At 41.6% G+C, this 17,704-nt stretch overlaps 1 protein-coding gene across 2 annotated transcripts; it reads left to right on the top strand.

The window, feature by feature from the left end:
• The first annotated feature begins 309 nt into the window (after window positions 1–309).
• On the top strand, window positions 310–16,697 carry MRPL45 (mitochondrial ribosomal protein L45). Of its 2 annotated transcripts, none has more exons than XM_065910410.1 (8): window positions 310–450; window positions 1,355–1,532; window positions 1,927–2,044; window positions 5,572–5,670; window positions 13,955–14,003; window positions 14,911–15,060; window positions 15,415–15,588; window positions 15,999–16,697. In XM_065910410.1, exons 1-8 carry the CDS (start codon window positions 385–387, stop codon window positions 16,083–16,085), a joined length of 921 nt encoding a protein of 306 aa, XP_065766482.1. In that variant the 5' UTR covers window positions 310–384; the 3' UTR covers window positions 16,086–16,697. The 2 variants fall into 2 exon arrangements, with proteins under 2 accessions (XP_065766482.1, XP_065766483.1); XM_065910411.1 differs by having other exon boundaries at window positions 386–450; window positions 1,303–1,532.
• The last annotated feature ends 1,007 nt before the right edge of the window (window positions 16,698–17,704 follow it).

Here is a 17,704-nt window from a genome sequence, read left to right as displayed (position 1 = left end):
AACACTTGTCTCAAAAGGGAAACATCTCTTCGTTCTCTACGGAATGGAAAAAAGGTGCAGCTCTGTCCCACACCGCCTGGAAAGCAGTAGCTCCTGGCCGCCAGAAAACCTGGTGCGCAGGCGCGGTTGTGGCTCCACGCTCTCCGCCTGGCGCGTGACAACCGTGCTTCCACCCTACCCCCAACGCCATCTTACTGTGCATGCGCAGCTCAACTCCACCCTCGCTCCCTCCCGAACGCGTACGTGCGCGTTCGCGCCTCTCACACTTGGCGGAGGGCGCGTGCCCTGGAAAATTCCACGCCCGAGCTAGCTCCGCCCTATGCGCCTTCTTTCCAGCCGCCGGCTCTCCACTGTTTCCTTCCCAGCTGCCTTTGCGTGAGCAAAATGGCAGCCCCCATGCCGCAGAGTTTGTCTTGCTTATCCAGGGCTGTAGGACGGTGGTCTCGGCAGGTGGGTAGGGATGGGGTGGCTGGAAGTCTGGGGGCTGGAGGAGGACAGAGTAGAGGGAAATACTCACTTTACGGTTGTCCTTGGTGAACTGGGGCGATACAGATCATACGTAGGTAGGGAGCAGTTGAGGTAGGCGAGACACAGCTATTGTATAGCTATGTGGCTGAGTGGGGAGAGCCCTGGTAGGGCAATCAGGGCGGACAAGTTCTCGGGGATTAAGTTTCTCCGGTTTGCCCTGGGTCTCACTGGCGTACGGATGTTAAGTGGGAAAGTAGTAAAGGTTTGGAAAGTGGTCTCGCCTCCCGGTAATTTTTTATAACTGTCCTAAATTGATCAGTAGCAGTAAAGGAGGGAGAATCATTCCTGCCTGAACAAACCTCATGCTCAGCGAGAAAAGGGATCTGACCTTTAAAGAGCTTATTGGTTAATTGGGAGCTAGAACGACAAAATAAAGTTTACGTTGAGGCTCCCAATAGAATGAGCACAATGTAATCTGAGTAAATGTAGAGATTTCTGAGTTTAGGTAGAGCAGAAGAAAAGAGAGTACTGGGTTGGTGTTTAAGTTCCCCATCAGACCGAGCGTTCTTTCGTCAGTCTGATCAACCTTGCTTTCATCAACTCTGCATCCTTGAGTTGGCATAGCCCTGTAGTATGAAAAGTACTAAAAGAAAGCCTTTAGTAAAGGTTGAGTGCTATTAGTATTAGTAAAAGTTGCTTACTGGTTTTTAGTAAGAGACAGCTATAATTGTTAAGATAGAAGCATTTCGCCATGATGTGTCGCTTTATAATTGTTCCTAAGTCTTTCTTTGGATTTGCCCTATCTTTGCTTACAGTTTTTTTTTTTTCTTACAGTTTGTATAAGATTTTTTCCTAGGTTACCTAACCTTTTTCTGCTATCCTCCAGCCAATCCTGATGACTCGGTCCACATCAGTAGTTCCAGCAAGAACTAAAAAACGTTTCACACCCCCTACTTATCAACCCAAATACAAAACAGAAAAAGAGTTCGTAGAATATGCCCGGAAAGCAGGACTGGTCATTCCTCAAGAAAGTTTGGAACGTCCCATACATCTGGCCTGTACAGGTAAAGCCCTAACCCAGTCCCCTTCTGTCAAAGGTCTTCTTGAAAAGTGGAATGATTTGGACTGTGAATGATAGCATTTAATTAACCCCCAAATCAGTTCAGATTCAATAATTTGTATACATTATATTTCATGAAGTCATCTTTGATTTTGTTTTCACAATATTCCTAGAAGACCAGGGTAAAATTTCTCTGTTTTGTACAAGAAGAAGCTAAGACTGTTTTGAAGACTAAGATTATCTTACTCTTTCTAATCCTGCATGATTTCCTCTGCATTGAAAAGTCTGTTGATATACACTATTTTGTATCTAGGAGCCCTTCCAATTTTTTATGACCTCAAGATGGCATTTTCTCAATCTTGTAATGCTTTCTTAGTTTTCTCCTTCTCTCTTTACAGCTGGTATCTTTGATGCCTATGTTCCTCCTGAGGGTGATGCCCGAGTGTCATCTCTTTCTAAGGAAGGACTAGCACAGAGGACTGAGCGATTGAAGAAGAATGTGGCATCACAATTGTCGTAGGTATCTGAGACAGCTGGGAGTTAATATTAGAATAAAAATTTCTTGTTGCTACTTAATCCAGAGAGGCCGTCTTGGATTAGTTGTGTATAACTCTTTTGATAACTTGACAGTATATTCTTTCCCTGTAATAGACTTAATGTATAATAGTATGGGCATTCTGAATCTTAGCATCTCAGCCTTGATTTGTCATTTTTCTCACATCATTTAGGAAGTTGACGCTGAAGTTTGTAGGACGCTTTTTTGATCACATTTAACAATTTAAAGTAGTAATAAGAGAGAGCATATTTATAAGAGAAATACCTGAAATTTTAAGAGAGTAAGAAAAACCATAAGACTTTAGAAGATAGACCTGTTCTAGGGAGCTAACTGCGCTTTAGTTAAAGAGCAGAAGCCAAAACTGTCTTCTTAAAGAGATTTTCAGTGTCTGTCACTCTGACTCTGACTGTATCTAAATTATAGGCTCTTTAAGGTCATGTATAGATTTCTATGCACAAGTGTATTGAGTTAGTGTCAATTCTTCATGTGGCTACAGCATTCCTCTAAATACAGATCTTATCACATCAACACATCTGCGTCAGACTCCTTGTGGCTCCTTATTATCTGAAGAATAAAATATAGATTTCTTCAGTGGTATTCAGGGCTTTTTAAAAAATAATTTGGCTCTTACCTTTCTCTCCACCATTGTCTTATTTCATTTTTCTCATCCTAAGCGTTAACATTTCCAAACTAGTTGCTAGTTCCTTGACAATTGCTGTGCTGCATCTCTTTGCTAATCCTTTCCTCTGTCTGAAAAATGTCTTTTTTCCTCAAGCATTGTGTCTGCTGGTTTTTGTTTTTTTTAAATACTTATTTATTTTTGGCTGCAGTGACTTCTCTTGTTGTGGAACACGGCCCTACACTAGACTCTACACCCCACACTACATGTGGGCTTCAGTAGTTGCTGTATGTGGGCTCAATAGTTACGGCTGCTGGGCTGCATAGCACCATAGCTGTGGCAAAGGGGCCTAGTTGCCCTCAACATGTTGGGTCTTCCCTGATTGGGAATTGAACTGGTGTCCCTTGCATTACAAGGCAGATTCTTAACCACTGGACCACCAGGAAAGCCCTGCTTTTTTTTAATAATCATACCCCCAGTTCTTCCCTCTCCTCTCCCCTCCCTCTTGGCAACCACAAATCTGTTCTCTTTGTTTCTTTGTTGTTGTTCAGCTGCTAAGTTGTATCCAATTCTTTGTGTCCCCATGAACTGCAGCACACCAGGCTTCCCTCTCTTTCACTATCTATCTCCTAGAGTTTGCTCATGTCCATTGGGTCAGAGATGCCATCCAACCGTCTCATCCTCTATCTCCCCCTTTTCCTGCCCTCAGTCTTTTTGAGCAGCAGGATCTTTTCCAGTGAGTCAGCTCTTCGCATCAGGTGGCCAAAGTATTGGAGTTTCAATTTCAGCATCAGTTCTTCCAGTGAATTTTCAGGGTTGATTTCCTTTTGGATTGACTGGTTTGATTTCCTTGCTGTCCAGGGGATTCTCAAGAGTCTTGTCCACAATCAAAAGCATCATTTCTTCAGTGCTCAACATTCTTTATGGTCCACCTCTTACATCCGTACATGACTACAGGAAGAACCACAGCTTTGATTATGTTTGTGTTTCATAGATATGTTTCTTTCTGCCTTTTTTTTTTGGCTGCACCACTCAGCATATGGGATCTTAGTATACCGACCAGAGGGATTAAACCTGCACTTGCTGCAGTGGAAACTCAGGGTCTTAACCACTGGACATCCCTGTGTTGTATTTTAGACTCCACATATAAGTGACATTGTATGTTGTTTGTTTTTCTCTTTCTGACTTACCTTGTAACGTATGATAATCTCTAGGTCTGCTTTAATTTCTGTGTCTGCTTCTAGCCTTCCCTGACTTTTTTTGGAGTTGCCTTTGTTATAATTATAACTGTATACTTAGTTTTACTATCTCTGATAACTCTGTATTGTGATGATTTCCTCTCATGTATTTCTCTCCTAGCTTGTGAACTCTTTGGTAGAAGAGTTCATGATGTTGACGAACACAACACTTATTGTCTAGGGGAGGAGACCAGTTACTGATTGTACACACATAATTACAGATACGGGGAAGTATGAGTGCCATGGAAACACAGGACGGGGAAAGATAACTTTCCCTTCTGGGAGTTCAGAGTAGGCTTCTCTAAGAAAATGACATTTAAAGCTGGGATCTAAAGGGTTGCTTGGAGTTAGCTGAGTAGAGAAATTTGGTGAGGAATAGCATTCCAGGGAAACAAAACAAGGCTTTGAGGTGAAAAGAGTGTAAAGGAGTTGATTTTGTCAAATGCTTTTTTTCTCTGATCATTGACACGATAATGTGACATTTGTCCTTTATTGTATTGATATGGTATATTACATTAATTGATTTTGTAGTGTTAAGCCATTCCTGGGATAAATTCCTCTGGGTTATGGTGTCCCTCATCCTCTTAATACATTTCTGGTAGTACTGATTAGATTATTTTACTGTTTACATTATTATAACTATGAAAACGCTGTTGACAGCTGAGTCATGCAGTACATTATTATTACATTTCTTTTCCTGCATAATAGTTTTTTTTTAAATTCCTGGCGTTAAGTGTCTTTTTTTTTCTCATTTCCTTATAGAATCCCTGGTTGTGTTAATTTTCTCTCATTGTGTAGAAAACATTATTTTATCAATCTCATCATAAAAAAGAAAGCCCTTCTGGAGCCTTCTTACCTTTTTCGGTCTGGATTGGTCACTCTTCAGGCTTACTGTACATTGTGGGGTCTACTTTTATCATCATCCTGCTAATCCATTTTCCTTGCTCTTATATATATTCCCTGTTTCCTGGATTTTATGTCTTTCTCCTTCATGTACATTCAGTTATCTTGGTGGTACACATTCCCTCACAGCTTCCTGAGAAAGAGTGGAAGGTAAATAAATGAAATGTTGCAAGGCTAAGAAAAAGTCTTTCTTTTAGTCTCCCACTTCATTTATAATTTGCCCATAGGGCTTCCCTGATGGTCCAGTTGTTAAGACTTCACGCTTCCCCTGCAGGGGGCACAAGTTTAGTCCCTGGTTGGGGAACTAAGAACCTGTCATGCTGTGCAGTGTGGCCAAAAAAATAAATAATTTGCCCAGATACAGAATTCTGGACTGGGAGTCATTTTTTTCTCATCAAAAATACTCCTCCATTATCTTTCTAATATTTTAACTTCTGATGTTGCTGGTTAGAAGCCCAATGTCTCTCTGACTCTTGAGCTTCTGTATGAAACCTGTTTTTTCTTCCTTAGTGCTTGTAGGATATTTTCTTTGATGTCAAAATTCCAGAAATTCACTATGAGAAGCTTTGGTTTTTCTTTAGAATAATTAATTTAAGTGTAAGTTAGAAAGCTCTATTTATAGGACTTGGCACATTCAAAAAACAATTACTGAATAAATGGACAGACATTAATGGAGGTAAAGTAAGCTGTTAAGTTATTAAAATGATTCTCATGCTTAATTTTACAGGATCCGGAGGATAAAAGAAAGTGATCCTAGTTTTAAAGTAAAAGACTTCCCTGAAAAAGCCCAGGATATCTTCATTGAAGCTCACCTGTGTCTAAACAAGTACGTGAACTACCTGTCTTATACCCATTAGGTTCTCAGCAGCTATTATTCTAGGTTTTTTTCTTTTTTTTTTCCTTCAGGTAAGAATTCTAGAGTGAGAGAGCTTCCTCTTTGGGAAATAATTGGAGCCTGGAGCTATCTTTGACTTCTTTCACTGCGTCTGGGAATTTTCACCATTTGGTCTGGCTTAGCTCCACTGGCAAGTGTTAGGACTCTGCTTAATAGCAGCTGTTTTCACCCTCCCTCATCCCTAACTCATCCTGATCCTTTCTGTGTGTTTGTCTTTTAGTCACTAAGTCATGTCCAACCCTTTGCAACCCCATGGACTCTAGCCTGCCAGGCTTCCCTGTGTTATACTGTCTCTTGGAGTTTGGTCAGATTCATGTCCATTGAGTCAATAATGCTATCTAACCATCTCATCCTCTGTTGTCCTCTTCTCCTTTTGCCTTCAACCTTCCCCAGTATCAGGGTCTTTTCCAGTGAGTTGGCTCTTCTCATCAGGTGGCCAACATATTGGAGCTTCAGCATCAGACCTTCCAATGTCTGATTGATCAGGCCTTTCAGTCTCTGATTACTCAAGGTTGATTTTCTGTAGAATTGACAGGTTTAATGTCCTTGCAGTCTAGGGGACTCTCAAGAGTCTTTTCCAGCATTACAATTTGAAAGCATCAGTTCTTCAGCACTCACCCTTCTTTATGGTCCAACTCTCACATCCATGTCTGACTACTGGAGAAACCATAGCTTTGACTCTACCTTTGTCAGAAAAGTGATGTCTCTGCTTTATAATGTGCTGTCTACATTTGTCATAGCTTTTCTTCCAGAGAGCAAACATCTTTTAATTTCATGGCTACAGTCACTGTCTGCAGTGATTTTGGAGCCCAAGAAAGTAAAATCTGTCACTGCTTCCACTTTTTCCCCTTCTGTTTGCCATGAAGCAATGGGACTGGATGCCATGATCTTAGTTTTTTGGATGTTGAGTTTTAAATCAGCTTTTTGACTCTCCTCTTTCATCCTCATCAAGAGGCTCTTTAGTTCCTCTTCACTTTCAGCCATTAGAGTGGTATCATTTGCATTTCTGAGGTTGTTGATATTTCTCCCAGCAGTCTTGATTCCTGCTTGTGATTCATCCAGCCCAGCATTTCGCATGATGTACTCTGCATAGAAGTATGTAAATAAGCAAGTGACACTATACAGCCTTATTGTATTCTTTTTCTAGTTTTGAACCAGTCAGTTATTTCGTGTCCAGTCTGTTTTTTCTTGACCTGCATACAGGTTTCTCAGGAGACAGGTAAGGTGGTCTGCTATTCTCACCTCTAAGAATTTTCCAGTTTGTTGGGATCCACACAGTCAAAGGTTTTAACTTAGTCAATGAAGGAGAAGTAGATGTTTTTCTGGAATTCCCTTGCTCTCTCTATAATCCAGCAAATGCTAGCAATTTGATCTCTGTTTCCTCTGCTTTTTCTAAACCCAGCTTGTACATCTGTAAGTTCTCAGTTCACATATTGCTGAAGGCCAGCTTGAAGACTTTGAGCATAACCTTACTAGCATGTGAAATGAGCACAATTGTTTGATAGCTTGAACATTCTTTGGCATTGCCCTTCTTTGGGATTGGAATGGAAACTGATCTTTTCCCATCATGGCCACTGCTGAGTTTTCCAAATTGCTGACATATTGAGTGCAGCGCTTGAACAGCATCATCTTTTAGGATTTGAAATAGCTCAGGTGGAATTCCATCACCTCCACTAGCTTTGCAAAACTGAAAGCAGATTGACTATATTCTTTGTAGCTGAAGGTGGAGAGGCTCAATACAGTCAGCAAAAACAAGATCTGGAGCTGACTGTGGCTCAGATACTGAGCTCCATGTTGCAAAATTCAGGCTTAAATTGAAGAAAGTAGGGAAAACCACTAGGTCACTCAGGTATGACCTAAATTGATCCCTTATGAATTATACAGTGGAGGTGACAAATAGATTCAAAGGATTAGATCTGGTAGACACAGTGCCTGAAGAACTATGGACGGAGATTTGAAACATTGTACAGGGAGCGGTGATGAAGACCATCCCCAAGAAAAAGAAATTCCAAGAAGGCAAAATGGTTGTCTGAGGAGGCTTTACAAATAGCTGAGGAAAGAAGAGGAGTGAAAGGCAAGCGAGAAAGGGAAAGGTATACCCAATTGAATACAGAGTTAAAGAGAATAGCTAGGAGAGATAAGAAGGCCTTTTTAAACGAACAATGCAAAAAAATAGAGGAAAACAACAGAATGGGAAAGACTAGCGATCTCTTCAAGAAAATTGGAGATATCAAGGGAACATTTCATGCAAGTATGGGCACAATAAAGAATAGAAATCATACGGACCTAACAAGCAGTAAAGATTAAGAGGAGGTGGCAAGAATAGACAGAAGAACTATATTAAAAAAAGTTAGTGATCGAGATAACCATGATAGTTATCACTGAGCTAGAGCCAGATATCCTGGAATGTGAAGTCAAGTGGGTCTTAGGAAGCATTACTTCAAACAAAGCTAGTGGAGGTGATGGAATTCCAGCTGAGCTATTTAAAATCTTAAAAGATGATGCTGTTCAAGTCAGCAATTTGGAAAACTCAGCAGTGGCCACAGTTGGGTTGCTATTTTGTTATTGGGTTGCAGGAGCTCTTTATGTGTTCTGGATAGTAATCCCATATCAGATATATGCTTTGTAAATATTTTCTCCCATTTCATGGGTTTTGACTTTCTTGGTAGTGTACTTTGATATAAGAACGTTTTAATTTTGATTAAGTCCAAGTTACATGTTTTTTCTTTTGTTGTCTGAGTTTTTAGTGTCAAATCTACAAATCATTGCCAAATCCAGTGTCATGAAATTTTTCCCCTATGTTTTCTTCTAAGAGTTTTAGATTTGGTTCTCACATTTTGGTCTTTGATCCCTTTTGAGTTAATTTTGTGTATGCTGTAAAGTAAGCATCCAACTTCATTTTTTTATTAATATTACTTAGGTATTTATTTGTTTATTTTTGGCTGTGCTGGATCTTCTGTTGCTGTGCTCAGACTTTCTCTGGTTGCGCCAAGCCAGGGCTATTCTTTATTGTGGTACATGAGCCTCTCATTGCAGTGGCGTCTTCTGTTGCAGAGCAAGGGCTCTAGGCACACCGGCTTCAATAGCTGGGGCTTGAGGGCTGTAGAGCACGGGCTCAGTCGTCGTGGCGCACGAGGTTCATTGGTCCCAGGTGTGTGGGATCTTCTGGAACCAAGGATTGAACCAGTGTTCCCTGAATTGGCAGGCGGATTCTTAACCACTGGACCACCAGGGAAGTCCCAGTGGCATACCTTTCTGATTCCCTTCTTTCCTTTGCTGTAGATTTTTAAAAACTTATTTTCTTAATGGTTACTTTGGGGATCAGAATTAGTATCTTAACAGTTTAGTTTGGATAATATCAAAGTTTCAACAGTGTACAAGCATTCTGCTCCTATGTATCTCTGTCCCTTCCCCTTTGCATTGTTACAGCCACTGATTATATGTTTATACATTACGTGCCCATAACATAGATTTGTAACTGATGTTTTATGCATGTGCCTTTTGAATCAAATAGGAAAAAACCGAGGAATTACAGATCAGAAGTACAAGAATACTGGCTTTTATGTTTACCTGTATAGTAACCTGTACCAGTGCTAATTATTTCTTCTTATTGCTTTAAGTTACTGTCTAGTGTCCTTTCATTTAGGTCTGAAAACTCCTTTAGTATGTCTAATAGGACAGATCTCCTGATAATAAACCCTCTCAATTTTTGTTTATCTGAAAATATCTACAATTCTCTTTCATTCTTTTTTTTTTTTCCCCTTGCGATACCTCATGGCATGTGGAACTTCCCAGACCAGGGATTTAACCCATGTCCCCTGAAGTGGAAGTGCAGAATCTTAACCACTGAGCCACCAAGGAAGCCCTTCCGTCATCCTTACTGTCTATAGAATTCTTAGTTGACAGATTTTCTTTTAGGCCTTTAAATATATCATCCCACTACCTTTTGGCCTCCATAGTTTCTCATAAGAAATCAACTGTAACCTTTTTAAGGTCCCTTGTATGTGACAAATAACTTCTCTTTTGTTGCTTTTAAGATTCTCTCTTTGTCTTTTGGTTTTGACACTTGTACCATGTCTCAGTGTGGATTTCTTTGAGTTCTCTCTGCTTGGAGTTTGTGGAGTTTCTTGGATATGAACATTCATTTCTTTTACCAGATTTGGAATGTTTTCAGCCATTCTTTCTATTCTTTCTTTTTTTGGCTACACTATACATTATGTGGGAACTTCCCTGACCAGGGATTGAACCTGTGCCCCCTGAAGTGGAAGCACAGACTCTTAACCCTTGGACCCTTAGGGAAGTTCCTTCAGCCATTATTTCTTCAAATGTTTTTTTTTTTTTTTTTGCCTCCTCTCTTCTCCTTCTTGGACTCCTATGATATGGGTGTTGATGCACTTGACACTGTCCTATAGGTACCTCAGGCTCTACTCATTTTTCTTCATTTTTTCCTTCTTTTTGCTCCTTAGATTGGATACTTTCAATAGTTTTATCCTCAAGTTATGTGGCTGGTAAAGAATCCACCTGCAATGCGGGAGACCTGGGTTTGATTCCTGGATTGGGAAGATTCCCCTGGAGAAAGGAAAGACTACCCACTCCAGTATTCTGGCCTAGAGAATTCCATGGACTGTATAGTCCATGGGGTCGCAAAGAGTCGGACACAACTGAGCAACTTTCACTTGCTCCTTAGATTGGACACTCAGTAGTTTTATCCTCCGGGTAACTGATCCATTGTTTCTGCCTGGTCAGATCTGCTGTTCAACCCCTGTAGTGAATTTTTTAAAGTCTTTATTGAATTTGTTACAATATTGCTTTTTTTTTTTTTTTAAGATTTTTTCTTTTTTTTTATCTAGACCATTTTTAAAAGTCTTTATTGAATTTATTACAATATTGCTTTTGTTTTTTTGGCCACAAGGTATGTGGAATCTTAGCTCCCTGACCAGGGATTGAACTTGTGCCCCTTGCAACAGAAGGCGAATTCTTAACCACTGGACCACCAGGGAAGTCCCTGCTTTTTTTTTTTTTAATGTGTTGGCTTTTTGGTCAGGAGATATGTGGGATCTTAGCTCCACGACCAGGAATTGAACCTGCACCCCCTGCACTGGAAGGTGAAATCCTAACCACTGCACTGCCAGGGAAGTCCCTAACACCAGTAGTGAATTTTTAATTTCTTTCACTGTATTTTGCAGTTCTAGAATTTGTTTGGTTCATTTTCATAATTTTTATCTCTTTACTGATATACTTATTTTGTAGATTGTTTTCAAATTTCCTTTAGTTCTTTTTCCCTGGTTGCCTTTATCTCAATGAACATGTAGGACAATTGATTTAATGTCTTTGGCTAATAATTCTAATGTCTGGGCTTTCTCAGGGATGGCTTCTGTCAAAAATTTTTTCCTGTAAGTGGGCCATACTTTCATGTTTCTTGTTATACTTTGTAATTTTTTGTTGAGAATGGGACATTCTGAGTATTATTATGTGGTAACTCTGAAAATCAGATTGCTCTGCTCCTCAGGAATTGCTGACTTTGTTGATTAGTGCCACTGCCATTCATCTGTGACTTTTCCAAACTAATACTGCTAAGTGTGTATTCTTTGTTGTGGGTAGTAGTCATTGAAGTTTCCGTTCCATTATCTCTGCAGTCAGCCAGTGACCTGACAAAGATTTCCTAAATTGTCTGACTGAATAAAAACAAAATAGGTGTTCTTTCCCCTTTATCCCTTTATATCTGTTGATGGGAAAAGCTGCTGCAGCCAGCAGGGCTGAAACCATGGCATGGTTTGTGTGGGTCTCTCTGCTGTCCACCAGATTGACCAGAATGTGCAAACTCAAATTTTGGAGGGGAAGGTCCTTGCTGCCTGCCCAAGTACCTGCCATCCACTCCAGAACACAGACCACTGTCCCACAGTCATGGCAGGCCTGAGGGAAAGAGGAGGGTAGGTGGTTTGTACATTCTTAAATCCAAGCTCATTGGCTCCTCCCTTCATCAGGCACTCCCCTGGTGGTTATAAGTATCCAGAGTTCTGAGATTTTGTTTTTCTTATTTATCAATTATTTCAATGAAGGGACCCACCCCTAATGCTTCCTGGTCTGTCATTTTGTCTGATGTCTGTGTCTGTTGATTTTGCTAGATTGATTCCAGGTCTGTTTTGTAGTGTTGATGATGGAGTGTGTTTCTTCTGAGGGAATTCCAGACAACCTAAGTTATGAATATGCTCCTAGAAAGGTTTTCTCTGTGTGTTTCTGCCAGATCCTCTAGGGATAGCGTTGGCAAGGTATTAGTTTTTATGTTAATTTCTTAGTTTAGGAATTCTTGCATCATAGAGATAACTGTAAATTTTGTGTCCACATTTGAGTATAATGTGTACTTAGTGCTTTAATTTTTCTGTTTTCGTGGGGTTTTTTTTGTTGTTTGTTTTTTAGATTTTTCCCCCTGCTCAGAGCTCTAGACAGAGGGGAGCTTTGTCTCTAGGTTGGTGGACTATTTTTCTAGTTTCCTTTTCCTGCAGGTGCCAGACTTTTTTGAGGGTCATAGCTTTATACAGGGATTTCAATTCCAACTCCCTGTCCTTCCAACGTCCTGGGTTTTAGAAGTCAAGCTCTAGTCATCAGATCCTATTTTTGGATCCCTAAATCATCTCTTACCTGGTTGTGGTATCAGGTTATGTTCTTTCCATTCTACTTTTAATTCCCTCTTCCTCTCTGGCACCTATGGATTTAGCTTCCTTTCTTGTGTACTAGGCTAGAGATTTAAAAATGTGTGTGTGTCTGGTTTATTATATTCTCTCCAACCTTTCTGGATGTTTACAGTGGAAGGGTAAGTTTTATTGCAAACTTATAGGATAAGTTCTCTTAGAGAATATTGAGTCAGCTCATAAAAGGGGGAGTTTATTTCTACTGAAGATTTCTAGGTCAAGATAGTGATGAGGAAGAATTCATTGAGAGGTGCCAGGCGTGGTGGTTGTGGCACCTATCGCCACAACTTGGTCTAGTCTAGTCTAGAGCTACAGTGAGGGGAAATGACTCAGAGTCTTTTTTATTTGGAACAGAAGTGGAAGTGAAACAAATAGAACTAATCTATCACCCACCCTGGCATTAGAGACACAGTTTTTCAAAGAGCAAGACTTAAACCACTCAGGAAGTGTTAAATTGCAGAAGATAAAAAACAAAAAAAAGCAACAACAACGAAAAAATTGCAGGAGAAAGTCATGAATGTGTATCTGAAAGAAACTAATCTGTGGTCTTCGGTTTACTTGAAGCCTGCTTCAGTGAGGAACCCTCCTAAAATCTTACATGTACAGGAGCTTGGGTTTGTTGTCTCATTTTCTTACCGAATAGAATCAGCATAACTTTGTCACTCTGGCAGCCCCAAAGATGGGATGGAGGGATAGTTTGTGTGGAAAGGACCAGAAATGACAAGTGGTTATCTTTTATTTTTTCCAAACCTTAAGCTTTTTATTTTGTGTTGGGGTACAGCCATTTAATGGAAGCCGTTGACTACCCTGGTGGCTCAGACACTAAAAGTGTCTGCCTACAATGCAGGAGACCCGGGTTCGATCCCTGGGTCAGGAAGATCCACTGGAGAAGGAAATGGCAACCCACTCCAGTACTCTTGCCTGGAAAATCCCATGGACAGAGGAGCCTGGTAGGCTACAGTCCATCGGGTCGCAAAGAGTCAGACATGACTGAGTGACTTTACTTTCTTTCCAGTTGTTTAACAGTGTTGTAGTTTCAGATTAACAGTGAAGGGACTCAACCATACTGGTTATCTCTTGGCTAGGTTCAAGGTTGAAAGTAAAAGAAATAAGGCTAAGCAGTTGGTAGTGATGATGTATCCTTGGTAAGAGGAGATAAGTTGAGTTTTTGATTATTGTTTGTGTTGAATCTTGTTCCAGCTTAGAACAGAAATCAGTCCCCATGTCCCAGTAAAGGTCTTTTACACATCTCAAGGATGTATAGTAATTTCAGAGAAATTTCTTTCTGCTCCTGAGATTCAAACATAACTTTGCACTGCTTTTAGAGCTCATGGTTTTCTGAGAAATCATGTTATTCTTCATCTTTGTGTCTCTAGGACTTAGTATATTACCAGGTTTATAGTAGGTGTGCAGAAAAGATTTGTAAAAATGAAGGGAATGGTTTTCTATTTTCAGGGCCATTTTCAACTTTCATATTGAGTATCATAAAAGCAGTAGTCAGTGATACAAATTTCTTTCCTTTTTAGCTCAGACCATGACCGACTTCATACCTTGGTAACCGAAAACTGTTTTCCGGTAGGTTCTCATCTTCCTTAGAATTGTGGGATGCCTGAGTAGACAGATTCTAGATAGCACCTCAGTTTTCTTAAGGATCAGTTTTGAGAGTACAGGAAGTTTAAGGCAAAAGGCTGAAGTTCATTATGTCTGGCTGCATGGTAATGACTTACTATGGAGTCTGGTAAAGGCCTTGCAGCTGCAGATAGAGGAGGTCCCTGAGCAAGCAGTGCTGAGACTACAGACCCTGAGGTGAGGGGATGGTCACATTAGGCCAGCCCTGCCTGTGCCTGTGCTACAATAGAGGACTTAATCGGTGTGCATGAGGCTTACACTGTGTGGTAACAAGGGTGCTAGGCACTCTGGGAGACTCCTGCCAATGAGGACTTTGTGGTTTAGTTAGAAGTTCAAGAATAAGAATTTCAGTTGCTCTCAGTTCTGCCTCATCCCCCCAGGCACAAGTATAGCTATCCTAGTCTAAGCAGGTTATTAACCTTTATAAAAGTCTATCAAATTCCTATAAAAACTGCCGAAAGGTAAGAAGAAAAAAAACAAACATGTGGCCAACAGAAATGCATGCAATAATGAGCAGATTATGAAAGTGTGTGGGAGGGATAACATATTAGGTAAGCTGGCAGTTTGGAATGAGTTCTTCATTGATTTGGAGACGGGTCCTCCAGGTGGTAATTGGCTCTTGAGTCATGATTTAGAAACGAAAAGCAAGTTGTTGTAAGGTGAGCTTGAGCAGTAGCTTAAGCAAAATTTAGAAAAGTGAGGCAGAAAATAAGCACCAGAGCACATTTGATGGGAAACGTTGCATGTTGACTGTGGCATTGCAAGAAGAGGAAGCATGGAAATAAGCACCCACTTCCCTAAGGGGGCGGGGGTGTGCAGGCAGGAATCCAGTTGAACTCTTCTCTGCCCTCAGGACATGGTCTGGGACATCAAATATAAGACTGTCCGCTGGAGCTTCGTAGAATCTTTAGAGCCACCCCAGGTGGTGCAGGTTCGCTGTTCGAGTCTGGTGACCCAGAGCAACGCGTATGGCCAGGTCACCGTCCGCATGCACACCCGGCAGGTAGAGGCACCAGTCTGCTTTCCTCCCAGCTTTTCTTCACTCTCAGGTTGAGCACCTACCTCTGAGTCCTGGGTATAGCTACCCAGGACTGTGAGTTTTAAGGAAAGGCTCACCATGGTCTTTCTTGCCTTGTCACTGTACCCTTCCCACCGCTGTATGTTAGCTGCGAACATAGGTGTGGGGATATTATTTCCTCTGCTTTCTGGGATCCTTCCACTCCCTCCACCCTGACCGCTCTCCCCCCTCAGTCAGAAACCCTCTAAGAGTAAAGTGTCAGTGGTTGATCGGTTAGTCTGGATTCAGAATTAAACAACTCTGAGGACTAACCAATTTGATGTGCTTTCATCTTTGCAGACTCTGGCCATCTATGACCGGTTTGGCCGGTTGATGTATGGACAGGAAGATGTGCCCAGGGATGTCCTGGAGTATGTTGTCTTTGAAAAGCACCTGGCAAATCCCTATGGCAGCTGGAGAATGCATGGCAAGATCATTCCCCCATGGGCACCCCCTAAGCAGCCCATCCTTAAGGTAAAGCAGCTTGCATGGTTTAAGGTGTGCTAAGTTGCTTGAGTCTTATGTCCAGCTCTTTGCAACCCCATGTACTGTAGCCCACCAGGATCCTCTGTCCATGGGATTGTCCTTGGAAGAATACTGGAGTGGGTTGCCATGTCCTCCTCCAGGGCATTTTCCCCACCCAGGAATTGAACCCCCCGCATCTTACGTCTTCTGTATTGGCAGACGGATTCTTTAACCCTAGAGTCACCTGGTTTAAGATATGGCATCCTCAGCCACTCCTGTTGGGCACCTCCTAGTGGAGAGGGAGGGTGATGCAGCCCCAGGAAGAGGAATCCTTTGGGGATGGGCCTGGAGGCAGGGATGGATCTCTTGGGTAAACCGTGGACTTGGACAGTAGATAACTCAGCTTCCTGCTGTTTCAGACGGTGATGATCCCTGGCCCCCAGCTGAAACCTGGGGAAGAGTATGAAGAGCTGCAAAGAGAGGCCCATAAGCCTCAGCTAGCGTGACAGCAAGAATGACTCCTGGGGTGAAGCATGGATGATGAGGCAGCTGGAAGCTGTGACGTCACCTGCCTTCTTCTCACTGTGGGAAGAATTGCCTTTGTTCCCTCTTGCCCTGCGTGGGTCTTTTAAGCAGTCTTATCCTCAATAACAGCTGCTGCTGGTTGGGCCCTGGTGGGTTGGGTCTATGCACAGCAGTGGCTTCGCTTCTTTTTTTCCATCTTATATCTTGTTTTTAACTCTAGATGAAAGGCGGTATGTTTCAAAGAACATGATGCCAGCTTTCCCATAGCAAGAACTGTCAGGAGCAAACTGGCAGGACTTTCTAATTACAGGGCAGGGATCAGAGTTGGAAATAAAACACTATCAAGTATTAGACAAATTGTGGTGGGTTCTCTACATTTCTCCTGGTTCAGGCTGGAAGTGGACAAGCCTTCAGATGGTAGAAGTGGAAGTTAACTGTGACTGATGTGACTTATAGGAAACCCAGACTTGAGAAAAATAATTAGTGTTTATAAAAGTGATGTCATTTAAGGGGGTCTCTTCTCATACACTGATTCACTAAATCAGTATCTGTATTTCACAAATGAATGTAAATCCAAAGAAATCATTTAGCCCTCAGCTTTTGGATTTTGTTCTTAATTATCGACTGTATCCTGGTGTAATCCCAGGAGGCGTTGGTGGAGGCAGGGGCCATGGAAGTGTGGATACATTTGGGAAATTAATCAGTAAGACTTGGTTCCGTGGTTTCTAGCATCTTTTGGAGATGGTGACTCTTTTTCCAGCCCAAATTTGGAGGCAAAGATTCCAGGATATGAACCTGTGGAGCGTGAAACAGCCCAGCCCCTACTTGTGCCTTAGCTCCAGCTGGAGGAGGATGTAGGACTTCACATGCTCATGTCCTGGGTCATCTGAGGTGTGACAGGGAAGTCACTGTCCCAACAGCAAGCTTGGCTTGTAGCACTATTACACTGATCAGCCCATGAGGTCTCCCCTTAAAAATTAGAACCTTAATTCTCATATTTCTGTGTTTTCAGTCTAGAATTTTCTTTTAAGGTGTTTATCACTTGGCTAAGGATTAATCTATTCTGACCTTATCTTGAGAGTAGAGTACAAAGAAACAAATCAGGTTGAGAATAACCTGACTCCTCTCTGTAAAGCGACCATCTCAGCAAAGCAGCAAACAGACCAGGCCTCACTGGGGAGAACTAAGGTTTTAACAACAGCTGCCAAGTGCAGACCACAGAAACGAGATGTGTATGCTTAGGGGAGAGGCAGCACTAGCGGGTTAATCCAAAGCAGCCACTCTCATCATGCTACTTAGTCTCAACCCATTTGGCTTAAAAATGTACATCAGTCTCCAGCATTGCTGCCCAAGTGAGGTTTGGTCATATCCTATTTGCCTGAGCCCCAGATTAAGGCAAAATGAGAAGGGAAGTGCTTTCAGTAGGATCCACAGCTGGGTGGGTGTGGAGTAAGGAGGAGGCAGTCCTGGGTGGGACAGGGAGCAGAGAAAGCACACTTAATGACCAAACAGCATTTTGATTTCTATGAAGAAAAAAATACATATAAAACTTTCAAATAAGCTATTTCACCCCACTTCCCTAGATCTGTCTCAGGGGTCT

Source organism: Muntiacus reevesi, chromosome 18, assembly GCF_963930625.1.
Source record: "Muntiacus reevesi chromosome 18, mMunRee1.1, whole genome shotgun sequence".
Lineage (NCBI taxonomy): Eukaryota > Metazoa > Chordata > Mammalia > Artiodactyla > Cervidae > Muntiacus > Muntiacus reevesi.
This window is presented reverse-complemented; position numbering and strand designations above follow the sequence as displayed.